This window comes from Oreochromis niloticus, linkage group LG13 (genome assembly GCF_001858045.2).
Source record: "Oreochromis niloticus isolate F11D_XX linkage group LG13, O_niloticus_UMD_NMBU, whole genome shotgun sequence".
NCBI lineage: Eukaryota > Metazoa > Chordata > Actinopteri > Cichliformes > Cichlidae > Oreochromis > Oreochromis niloticus.
In genome coordinates this window covers 25244049-25256082 of record NC_031978.2, presented here as the reverse complement: position 1 = coordinate 25256082, position 12034 = coordinate 25244049, and the positions used below count along the sequence as shown (strand labels likewise).

The window sequence follows — 12034 nt, the reverse complement described above, 5'->3', positions numbered from 1 at the left end:
GAGGAGTTATTGGCTGCATTACAACATGTGAGCCCGAGCTGTGGAGGTTGAAAAGAAGCTTTTATCCGCAAGCTGTATGCGCACTGGAGCAGCAAAAATAGATGCATTTAGACAGTGTTGTGCTTTCAGCCACGCGAAGATTAACTTTAATCAGTGTTAAATGAAAGATAAAAACTCAAGACATGCTTTGATTGCTTGATTATGCTGTTGATGCTGAGTCAGCACTTACCAAGATAAGTAAGCCAAGCCCACGATTCCTAATGCCGTCAGTGCACGTTTAGTCTGTGGGTAGGCGTGAGGCTGCACCAGCACTTCTCCAAGTAAGATGGGAAGGACAAATGTGTGCTGAAGAAAAAGCCAACAGCAACATGAGAAGCCCCGACAGGCCAACCAGGAATTGCTTATAAATGTTTTAAAAATACAAACAATGCTGACTAATTATTTTTTATGTCGAAAAACACAAGTCCACAGACCATAGCGTGGTTCATCCACGGAGGGAAGAAGGTGTCGATGGTAGCTGGATAGACTAATTCTCTATCATATGCAAAGATTGCCCAGAAAAGTAGAACAACGAACTAAAAAAAAGGCAGCAAAGGCAGAGTTAATGTGAAGCATAGTGGGATTTTTTTTTTTTTGCCCTTGAAAGAATGTAGGATTTGCAAATGTGGGGTTCTCACCGTGCCCACTGGAAAGGCAAAGACAGAGAAGAGAAAGTCTTTAAACTTGCTCAGAGTACTCTCAGCCTTTTTCCCAGGTTGAAGATCATTCACTGCCGCCAGTCCAAAGAACGTCATTTGCAATAACTGAAACATTACAAGCAGCATTGTTGTTTTTTCACACTGTCCTTGTTGGGATCTCTGTCATTAATCCTTCACAACACCTATAAATGATCAAGGCACTCACCAAGTTTAAAAAAGTGAGGTACTTCCAAGGTCCTCCATAAACAAAGATTCCTGGCGGCAAATCCTCTCCATCCTTATCGTTGAGATTCTTAACAATAAAAGCATACCAGCTGAATGCTGTAATGTGATAGACTCCCCTAACAGCTGAAGTCATTCTCAGTGTAAACTTATACTCGTCTGTAATAAATAGTGTAAATAAATTAAAATGCAAGCAAAAAAACAACAACAAAACAAAAAGACTAAATTTCAAAGTTTTCCCTTCAGACGTGAGGCACTTGAAGCAGTGGAGGTTCTTTAAAGATTAGTGTAATTCGGCGCCGGCTTATCAAGACATTTGCAGGCAGCAGAGACAAAGAAACACAAGAGAAGCACTGTTCAGTTTTTTACGAAACATACGAGGACTTCTTTCATAACCGCTTGTGGCTGGGAGGCAAATTTATGCACAGTGAGAGTGTAATCTGTTATATAGTGTTTTGCAAGTGAAATCCCAACGTGTTAGGAAGGTTACAAGAGTTCAGATACAGTACTGCGCAAAAGTTTTAGGCAGGTGAGGAAGAAATGCTGTAAACAAAGAATGCTTTCAAAAACGGAAGTGTTAATTTATTTTCATCAATCAACAAAATGCAGTGAATGAACAAAAAAGAAATCTAAGTCAAATCAATATTTGGTGTGACCAGCCTTTGCCTTCAAAACCGCATCAATTCTTCTAGGTACACTTAGAAATGTCCCTAGTTTTTGAAGGAACTCAGCTGGTATGTTGTTCCAAACATTTTGGAGAACTAACCACAGATCTTCTGTGGATGTAGGCTTCCTCACATCCTTCTGTCTCTTCATGTAATCCCAGACACCCTCGATCAGGGCTCTGTGGGGGCCATACCGTCACTTCCAGTACTTCTTGTTCTTCTTTATGCTGAAGACAGTTCTTAATGACTTTGGCTGTATGTTTGGGGTCGTTGTCCTGCTGCAGGATACATCTGGGCCCAATAAACAATCATTTATATTTCTAAAAGCATTCTTTGTTTACAGCATTTTTTCACACCTGCCTAAAACGTTTGGACAGTACTGTAGGTAAATCTCTTCTGACAAAGACTGGATCACAGCACAGTTACTTCATTATTATTGCTGGAAATCTAAATTCAGGAGCTCGACACATCTCTCAGGAGCTTATTAAAAAAAGTAAATGTGTGATGTCAAAATAACTCGGTAAATTCATAAGAAAGAACATTTCAAAGAGCAAAACTTTCATGTTAGAGAATAAAAGTGTTAGAAGAAACAGGCAAAAATAAAAATAAAATAAAGTTTTCTCCTATACTTGTTTTCCCATTACTTTTTCCTGTCATGATCCTTAAAGTATTTATAGATGTTATAAATGGCCTGAAGATGGTGCTAGTGTAAAGGCTGTGATCTGATAGTATTGCGACACATCCAATATGCAGTATGTTGCAATCACTGTGTTAAAGCTACTAAATCTGTGTAGGTTTAGAAGAGTAATCTGTTATATAAAATATAATGTATGTGTTCTTTTTGAATATTTTAATTCAAATGGAGTTTTCAAGATACATATGAACACATTACATATGAAACATTTATATGACAAATTATATACGTAAATATTTAAAAACCTCTTTCAATTAAGGATTTAAATAATTTATTATTTGTGTTTTCTTTGTATTTTAGATGGCATGTCTAATTTTGTGGAAATAGTGTCATAGTACCTATAATTTACCTTTAAAGCAGTACCTGAGTTTCTTTCTGTGCTATATCAAACATGAATTTAATGAACTTTAACTCAGACATGGGAGAAAAACAACAACAAAAACAAACAAGCCTCGATATATTTAAGAAGTTTTATTTACAAACAGCAAAAGGTGATGAAGACAGGTACGACACTGTAAATCTGTGAGAACTCACTTTCACCGCTCAGCTCTACATACTCTTATGTAAACTCTTCACAGCTTCAAGATCAGTTTCAACAGACATGCAGAACAAGTACTGATTTAAAGACTGCAGGGTACAGAAAAGTTTAAAAGACAATTAAAAGGTTGGTTTCAGCAGATTATAAAATACATCCCCATACTGTCAGATTGTTTTGGCTTTCCACGGGCAAAGTAAACACTTAAAAAAGCTTCATACGCTGGATTTTGGGGTTTGTTCCTCAAAATGTGGAAATGAAAAAGCGTTGAATGGTTTATATAAACAAGACCTTGAAGTAAACCTGATGCACTTTTGAATATTCATCATTAACCTCGATGACATTTGCTTTCGACAGCTGAAAACAAAAATGACACAGTGTTACACGTCGACATGTCGTGTGCATTTCCTCGCTTTCGGTTGCATGTTTAGGATGAAAAACGTTACAGTTTATTTACACCAGCATGAACGTGCCTCCACAAATTACACTTACTTCCAAATATATGTAATTATCATCTTTTTAAGATGAAGGTGAACCATTATAATACAAACTACAGTATATTACAGCTTTACAAAATCTGACCACTGTAGATTATCAGTTCTCAAACATCTGGTCATAAAACTAGCTGACGCTGCTGTCAGTGTTGTAAAAAAGACGTCAATAAGGCCTCTTCACAGAAACTTGGTTTGACACATTGCACGTTACCCTGCAGTCAGTAAAAACATGTTCGATCCCGCACACATGCTCTCAGTTCATACTGGGAGCAACTCAATGATTCAGCCACAGTAAGAAGCTCGTTGTTGAGCACGTAATTGGGACAACGGCTTTGCAATAACTTGCATATTGTCTAAATTCACGCTTCAGTACACGTTCCCTGACTCTTCTGTGCACGATAAGCCTTGTTTTCCATACAACCCAGAAGAGAAATCCCATTTCTAATAAATATCTTTGACAGCTTTTTATTTATTTTATTTCACTTCCTTCTACACATCCTGTATCCACCTTTTAATATCTCATCTTTCTTTGGATCCCATTTAAGTTGTCATCTGTGATAGTAGAGACAAAAAAAATAGATTCACCACAAGGGCAATCAAATATATTTTCAGACTGCTAATAGCAAACAATATTGGTAATACATTCATACCTCAAATCGACTGTAAACTTTCCTCTCCTTTCTCATACTCTGGATCCTCTCCAGCAGCTTTTCTCGCTCCTGAGGTGATTTTTGCTCTTTGTTTCGTTTATCGAGTCCTCGCTCTTTCTCCCTTTTAGCATTTTTGTCAGCTTTGTCTTCTTTCTCGTCATCGGTAACAGGAGACTCTTTGGTAGCCTCATTCCTGCTTTGGCTATTAGCGGAAATCTGCTCCAGGAGCAGCTTGGTATCGTCTCTGAGGTTGCTGCTTGAGAGCACGTTGGCTGTGGATGAGTGGTAGCGAGACTGGCTCGATTTGGGCTGCTTGGATGTGATCTCTGCTGATTCAGAAAAGTTACTTTGCTGTATTTGGTCATTCGTTTTCTCACTGCCGACAGACTCTTTGGCACTGCTTTCCTTTGTACCCTGGGTATGATCTGAGTTTCTCCTGCCTGTGTCCAGTTGCTCAGGCTCTGTTTTACTATTTCCAGCAGGCACAGGTGGCTCTGAGGTAGGCTCATTTGTGCTAGAGGGAGTTTTGGGGGCTTTATCCGATTCTGATGGAGTCTGGTTGGAAAGGGAATTTGTATCAGCGAGAGTGTGCAATGCAGACATGTTGGATTCTGCTTTTTTAGCTTCAGGGGGCAAAACTAATTCAACTGACTCAGACAAAGGAGAGGAACGTGATCCTGTTTCAGCAGGGGTTGGTGCCTCAGCTCCAGTAAAGTTGAGGTCAGAGGGAGGGGTTGCTTGTATCTGTGCGTCTTGAGGAGATGCAGTTGTTTCTGACTGCGAAGCATTAAGAGTAGAGTCTGTAATGACAGTGGAGCTTGCTTCTGAGGGCAAATGCTCGGCTGGAGTATCTGTTGGTGTGGGTACAGTAATAGTGGGCTCCTTTATCTCAGGTAAACCTGGCTCAGGTGGAGAAGGGCTGGTAGGTATGATATCACCTTTGACATGTTGTGGAGATTCAGGAACCAAAGAATCCTCTGCAACAGGCTTTTGAACTGAGCAAATTTCTGATTGAGAAACATCTTTTTCTGTCTCAGCAACACCTTGCTCTGATTCAGAAACAGTTTTTTCAGACTCAGAAATATCCTTTTCTGAGTCTGGCTTTTCAGAAATTGCCTTTTCTGTTTCAGATACACCTATCTCTGATTCAGAAACATCTCCCTCTGACTTTTCTCGTTCAGAAACTATGTTTTCTGATTCATTAACACACTTTTCTACATGAGAAAGGCTCTTTTCTGATTCAGAAATATCATTTTCTGATTTTAATGTTTCAGAAATGGATTTTTCTGATTCAGAAACACCAATTTCTGATTGAGTAACTTCTTTTTCTGTCTCAGTAACACCTTCCTCTGATTCAGAAACAGCTCTCTCTGACTTTTCTTGTTCAGAAACAATGTTTTCTGGTTCACAAATATCTTTTTCTGATTTTGATGTTTCAGAAATGGATTTTTCTGATTCAGAAACACTTTTCTCTGATTCTAAAGTACCCTTTCCTGGGTCTGATGTCTCAGAAATGGCCTTTTCTGTTTCAAAAACAGCTGTCTGTGATTCAGACGTGCCTATTTCTGATTCAGAGATATCTTTTTCTGGTTCAGAAATGCTCTTTTCAGAGTCAATATCTTTTACTGATTCTTGTTTTTCAGAAATGGCATTTTCTGTTTCAGATAGAGCTCCCTCAGATTTTTCTGGTTCAGAAACACACTTTTCTCCTTGAGAAAGGTCTTTTTCTGATTCAGAAACACCTTTCTCTGATTCCAAAGTATCCTTTCCTGGGTCTGATGTCGCAGAAATGGCCTTTTCTGTTTCAGAAATAGCTGTTTCAAACACGACTTTCTCTAATTCAGATACACGTTTGTCTGATTCAGGCATGCCTATTTCTGTTTCAGAAGGATCTTTTTCTCTTTTACATTTGGCTTTCTCTGATTCAGAAATATCTTTTTCTGACCTTTCTGTGGAAGTTGTAGCACCAGAAACGCTTGTGGTGGACTGTAACGAGGAGCTTTGCTCAGCACCACTAACAAACACCTCAGGAGAAACACCAGATTCCATATGTACAGAGTCAGTTGCTGAAGGAGTCTGGGATGACGGCAACTTGGAAGAGGAATCTAGAGGAGTTTGGTTACTCATATCTTTAGATTTAGAATCTTCTGCTAATCCTTTTGGCGAGGAGCTCATAGAGTCATGTGCCTCTGTTTTATCATCATTTGAAGCTAATATGCCAGAAGCAGGGGGTGAGCTGGAATCTTCTGAAAGTCTGTTCTCTTCAGTGGTGGAAAGAGAAGGTGTACTGGACGATAACGAAACTGGACTTTTCTGTGAACCAGAATCTAGCAGATTATTCTCAGAGGAGGATCTCTGCATTGATGGGTCAGAGGCGTCAACTGTTGATGTTACTGCAGGAGGGGAGATGCTGGTTGCTAACTGAGTCAATTCAGGATTTTGAGTGTGAGAAGCCAACGCAGAAAGTCCTTCATCAGAATTGGCACAGACTGATTTAGACTTCTTTGAGGTAGAATCCAGGCTTGGGCTTTCCTTTTCATCAGTACTTTGTGTAAGTGAAGAAACATTAGCGGGAGCAGGATTTGTGGGTGGATGACTGGGGCTGCTCTTGTCATCAGCAGGATCTGACAGCATGGGTTCTTGTGGTGATTTGTTCAGAGGTAACTCTGAGGAAGCAGGAAGAAGATCTGCTGACTGACTGTTGTCCAGTTTTGTTGTGCCTAAATCTTCTGCTACTTTATTTTGTTCTTTAGAGCTCTGGGAGGTATTGGAGTGATTTTCGATCTGACTGTCCTGCTGGTTAATGTTTTCACTGGCTTCTAAAGACACACTAGCTGACTGACTTGACTGACCGTCTGCAGTAGCACTCTTTTCCCCCTCAGTTTTGGAAGCCATGTCTTCTGAGGATTCTCTTGGTTCAGGTCCCTCCTTTTTGACACCACTGTTGACTTTTAGTTCAGTTTCTGGTTTCACCGGATCTTTTCCTTTGCCCTTTGCAGCTTTTGCGGCTGCTTCAGCTTTGCGTTTTGCTGCCAACTCTTTGAAAAACATCAATCTTACATCAGGATCATTCATATCTGCGTATGGTAGAAGGGTGGCTAAAGGTTTAGGTGGTTGTACCGGCTGATTGATTTTGGGTAGCTCAGCTTCAGAAAGCTTGGATCGAGGCATGGACGGTGAAAGATTAGGCTGCTCTACATGGGGTACTTTTGCTGACTCTATTTCCTCACGCTTTTCAGAAACGTCTTTTGAATCTTCTTGCTTTGATGAATTTTTATCATCTCCTTTACTGCTTTCCTTGTCTGGTTTTGATGTTTCTGTGGATGTCTTTAGGTACCGAGTCCATTCGTAAGGTTCTCTAGCAGCACTTCTCCTTTGTCCCAGAACTTGAGAAACAAAGGGTAGTTTTATCTTTTCAGATTCAGTTTTGTCACTGTCTTCAGTGTCTCCGTCCTTTTGCTCAGGAGGGGTAGTTTGGCTATCCTGAGGAGCTGGCTGGTCTAGAGAGCTGAATATCAGAGAGGATCTTAACCTGGAGCACCTGTTCATTCCTCCAGCATTTACTTTCCTCCTCAGAAGAACAGAAGTCTTTGGCTCATTTTGTTCTGCCTCCTCTGTCCTCTTTTCCCCCTCGTTTGTGGTTTGGGGCTCTGATGTTGATGGTGTTGTTTTGGTTTCTTCTGCCACTGCAGGAGGTTCATCGTTCAATACCTTAGGCTGTTCTCTGGCAGTTGTTTTGACATAATTTGGTATCTGACTCACCCTGGATATAACAGGAACTTTGAACTCTCTGACATTTGGGATTTTAGGACCTGACAAATCGACCCCTGGTGCTGTTTTCTGCATGGTGTTACGGGGCTCTTCAAAAGGATCTGGGGCCTGAGGTGGTGCCACTGGCAGGCCTTCATCTCCTGAATTATCATATGCACTAAGGTATGAGTTAATCCTCCAGTTTCGCAGCCCCTTTTTAACCATGGGATCCTTGCGGTCACTGTTAGACTCCTGAAGAAACTGCCTCTGATCAGCGTGGCTGGAGGGCGTGGGAGAGGTTTGGCATGTATATGGATGGCCTAAACTCAGTCTTCTAGGTTGAGATGAACTAAAATCTGCTGCAGGCAGCATTTTCTCTGAGCTCTGATCATAGTCTTTGGTAGATGACAAGTAGTTAAAAACTGGGTCAAAATCCGGGGGTTGCATCTCTTGTGGTAAAGCAGATTCAGAGTATTGATCTCTTGAAAGATAACCTTGGTTCCAGAACTTGTCAGAGCTGTAATCTGCTTCTGGTCCTGGTGCTGGTCCTAGATAAGGCTGCTGGCCCCTGTAAAAATGCCTCCCCTGGGACTCAGGTTCTGGCATTCCCTGAGGTTGCAGGAATGGATAAGAATATCTTCCTTGAACACCTTCAGCAAAGCCAGGATGTTTAAAGGGTCGATTTTCCATCGGTGGAATCCTGACACGTCCCTGATCAAATGATGGGTCCATGTGTGGTTGCTGGGAGGGAAACCTATTGTACAAATCTGCAGGTCCACGCAGGGGTTCCTTAGTCTTAAAGGGCCTCCTCCTCCAATCGTCATCCATTCGTTCATCACAGGACTGTCTGGCCCATTCATCTGGTTGACTAGAATCAGCTGCTGGTAGAGTTCTCATAGGCTCCCTGTACAGTGATAGCCTGTCACTGGCGTATTCCCTCTTTTGTAATGGATTTATGTCTTCCACTGGAGGAACCACATCTTCAACAATCAGTGGCTGGGAATGAGCATACAGGATCCGAAACTCTTCATCAAAGGTAGTCACGAGCTGTCCGAAGAACAGGTGCGCCATGCAGCGGTGTAGTTTCTCAAAAGACCACATGAAGCTGGACATGACATAAGATAAGTGCAATTTAATACAAGCATCATTAAAACGTTCAATAAACTGTTGCAAACACAACACATTTATTAGGAAACAATCCTGGTTTGTAGTAGGATTCTGCAGCAGTTTTAAACAGCCTCACCTGTAATTTCCACTCAGCACAGCCCTGCAGTCAGTCAACAAGAAGCGATCCATCATCTGACCTTTGAAGGATTTGCCTGAGCGGCACTTGTACGAGCTGCCAGACACTGTTCTCACTCGTAAAAACTGCAAGGCACAAGGAATCACCTTAAGATTTATAAAACCTAAAAATTTATGAAACACATCTAGCAATGTTTTCAATTGCATAAATCCAAGATAGGTGGCAGCATTGCATTAGCACTGCTTCTTCTGAGATCACAGAAAAGGAGAAAAGGACTGCATACATAGTTCACTTTTGCAGTACTATACTGGTCATGTGATTTTTTTTAAACATCACTAAATGAGTCAGTCTCCATTTACTCAACATATCAGGCTCAGATGTATTGATACTGGCATTTTATTTATTTTACACAATAGCATAAAATGCAGCTCTAAGAATTTTCCCATGCCAGTGGAGACTTGAGAGAGTCATCTTTTACCAAATGCTTAGCTTTTGTTGGACAATATGCCTTACTGTGAAAAGACCACTGGGAGATAAAGCTGGTGATATTCTACATTTTGTAATACTGTCAACAAATCCCATGAAAAGATCAAACAACCATGGGTTATCTCTCAGTGCTTTCCAAACACCCCCACCCCGGCCTCTGTGGCCTGTAGTGCCAAATCCATTCATTCCAAATGAAGACAAAACAGCCTTCAAAATGCATAACAAAAGAGATTTCAACCATTTAATCAGTTAAAGCAGACATAAACAGCACATTTGTTAAGGGCTACTTTGAGCGGCGGATCATGCATATTCTATATAAGGTAAAAGGGCAGACATAAAGTATAAATGGAAGTGGAAATTAAACATGTAAGAAGACAAAATGCATTGCAAAGAATACTTAATCACCTGAATGCTCTGCAGGTTTACTCTGCAGTTGGATACCATGCTCACAAAGTGATGTGCATTCAGCTCGTCTAGAAGGATATAGACAGCAACGTTTCTCATGGCAGCGTTAAGGACATCCGCAAAAATGTCAACATCGGTAAACATATCCATCGCTATGGCAATGACCTGAGGAAATGAAAGAAAACAAAGAGACCAAAGCGAAAACAAAACCGCCATGAGTACGACTTCAGTCGAAAAAAGAACAATGGTGATTAATGTGAAGAAAACCACAGGCCAACCTGTTGAGCGTTTTTGATGAGTCGCCGGGCCTGCTCCTTGATACTTGGCATGTCTGGCTCAGGGGGGTTAACCAGAGTGGTAACCTCTGTGGGCACACTGAAGAGTTGCAAGTGGGGCCACCCGAGGTCCAAATCTGGGACGTCCTGGTCGCTGTGAATTGGCCAGTAAGTGTCTGAGGATCCATCTCCCCCGCTCTCCAGAAAAGGCTGTTCAGGGTGTCCGATCAGCTGGGGACCCTGAACGGAGCCCAGAATGTTCTGAATCTCAGGTGTGGACAGAAAGTCCACCACATCCGCCTTTTGGATGAACTCATAGTACCCCTCCAAATCCCCCTCAACCAGAGCGTCAATAGCCAAGCGGTACTCTTCCCGGTAGTGAGGAGGGAGGTAGTTGGGGTCCAGGGGGTTATCGCCAGCAGAGGAACACTGAGAGCGACGCGCCATACTGTGGTCTTAGGAGAGGACAAAGGGCAAAAAGAGACGTAACTTGTAGATGTTTTTGAACCAAATTTGGGTTCAGCTGTAATCAGATACACTCACACAACCCACAGATATCTAATTCGCTGCTTCTTGTTGTCATGCAAGATAGTACATGTTGTTATCTTTAGATTTTATTCAATTTGACACAAAAAACCCCACCCCAACATGATAAAGACTCTAACAAATGAAAAGTAACAGAAGCATTTATTCTAGTGTTTGTGTGGCATATTTACACTGTCTGGGTCCGTAGTTACAACAGTGGTGGAGTTCACTTTCATGAAAATCAACCAGCTGTAGCCAAGTTTAGATATCACTCTATCAATACACCGTGACAAACCCAGCTCTACAACCAGAAAAATAAAAATAAATAGACGTCAGTGGATACTTCTCAGAGATATCGCAACATCTGCTACAATTTCATTGGACCGGTGAAAGCACAATGACTGAGGAAAGATGGAATCTAACCACAGGATAGATGGTTAGGGTGTGGCTCCTCCCTCTGGCCAAACACCCTCGACTCCATTTGAACTTTCATGTAAAGTCAGAAATCTCACATATACGAGAAAAGAAACACCAGGAGTAAAGAGTAAAGCTCAAAGCCGTGGAGCAGACGTTAAAGGATAACGAGCTCTAAGTAAATAAGTTAAAGATAAGATGGCTGTTTGTTGCCGCTACGCAAGTGAGCCTGTCATTTACGGCCAAAACTTTTCCCCCCACCGAGTTAGAAAACTTAACCGGAGCTGGGTCAGTCTGTAGCCGCATGTTGGATCCAGCTGGCCCAAATGCAGAGGCTAACAGCACATACAGCCCCCTACAGTTACAGTCTGCTGAGCCTACCTCATTGGTGTACCCGTCAAGCTCTCCGTCGGTTAAACTTCACAGCAGTCATCTTGCTTTCTTCACCGTGTTGTTGTTCACAGCTGTACCGAGCTTCCAAGTCCAGGTGTGACCTGCCGAAAGTTTCCTCTTACACTGCCTTTTCCCCCGTCACCCAGCTAAACCAGTTTTCTGTCATGCTTGAGGCATGTTGGCGAGAATGTCTGAGACGCATCGACCGGAGGAAAAAAGTAGTGTCGACAGACCTCGCCCCGCCTCATCGGCTGCAGCAGCTCCGCAGTTTGTTCACTTCTGCTCAGCTCTCAGTGTCTGAGGCTGTCCTGAGCCAGCTGAACTCTGCACAGCTGTTATCAACTCACTCCTGACACTCACTCGCTACTACTGCTGTAAACTGGAGCCGAACTTTGTGGCTAATTTTAGCCCTATCAGGTAATGCGTTGCTAGTTCATAAAATCCCTGCGTTTATCGCTCATATTTCTCCCCCCTCCCCGACCTGACACTGTTCTGAATCATTAGTTATTATTATCAGCTAATACGTGTTCGTGTGATTGTGCAGCCAGATATTGTTACCCGGTTATAAAGGCCAAGGATAAACCC

General features: G+C 41.9%; 2 protein-coding genes across 2 annotated transcripts; both read right to left on the bottom strand.

The window, feature by feature from the left end:
* Positions 1–69: 69 nt before the first annotated feature.
* LOC102081736 (androgen-dependent TFPI-regulating protein) lies at positions 70–2174 on the bottom strand. The gene is made up of 4 exons (XM_005473851.4): positions 904–2174; positions 678–803; positions 474–575; positions 70–345 (listed from the first exon to the last, which is right to left on the bottom strand). The coding sequence occupies exons 1-4, from the start codon at positions 1054–1056 to the stop codon at positions 226–228; spliced, it is 501 nt and encodes a 166-aa protein (XP_005473908.1). The 5' UTR covers positions 1057–2174; the 3' UTR covers positions 70–225.
* A 561-nt stretch (positions 2175–2735) lies between these two features.
* On the bottom strand, positions 2736–11868 carry fam83ha (family with sequence similarity 83 member Ha). Its single transcript, XM_005473852.3, has 6 exons — positions 11438–11868; positions 10121–10572; positions 9843–10007; positions 8952–9076; positions 3959–8813; positions 2736–3860 (listed from the first exon to the last, which is right to left on the bottom strand). The coding sequence occupies exons 2-6, from the start codon at positions 10562–10564 to the stop codon at positions 3849–3851; spliced, it is 5601 nt and encodes a 1866-aa protein (XP_005473909.1). The 5' UTR covers positions 10565–10572; positions 11438–11868; the 3' UTR covers positions 2736–3848.
* Between the last annotated feature and the right edge of the window lie 166 nt (positions 11869–12034).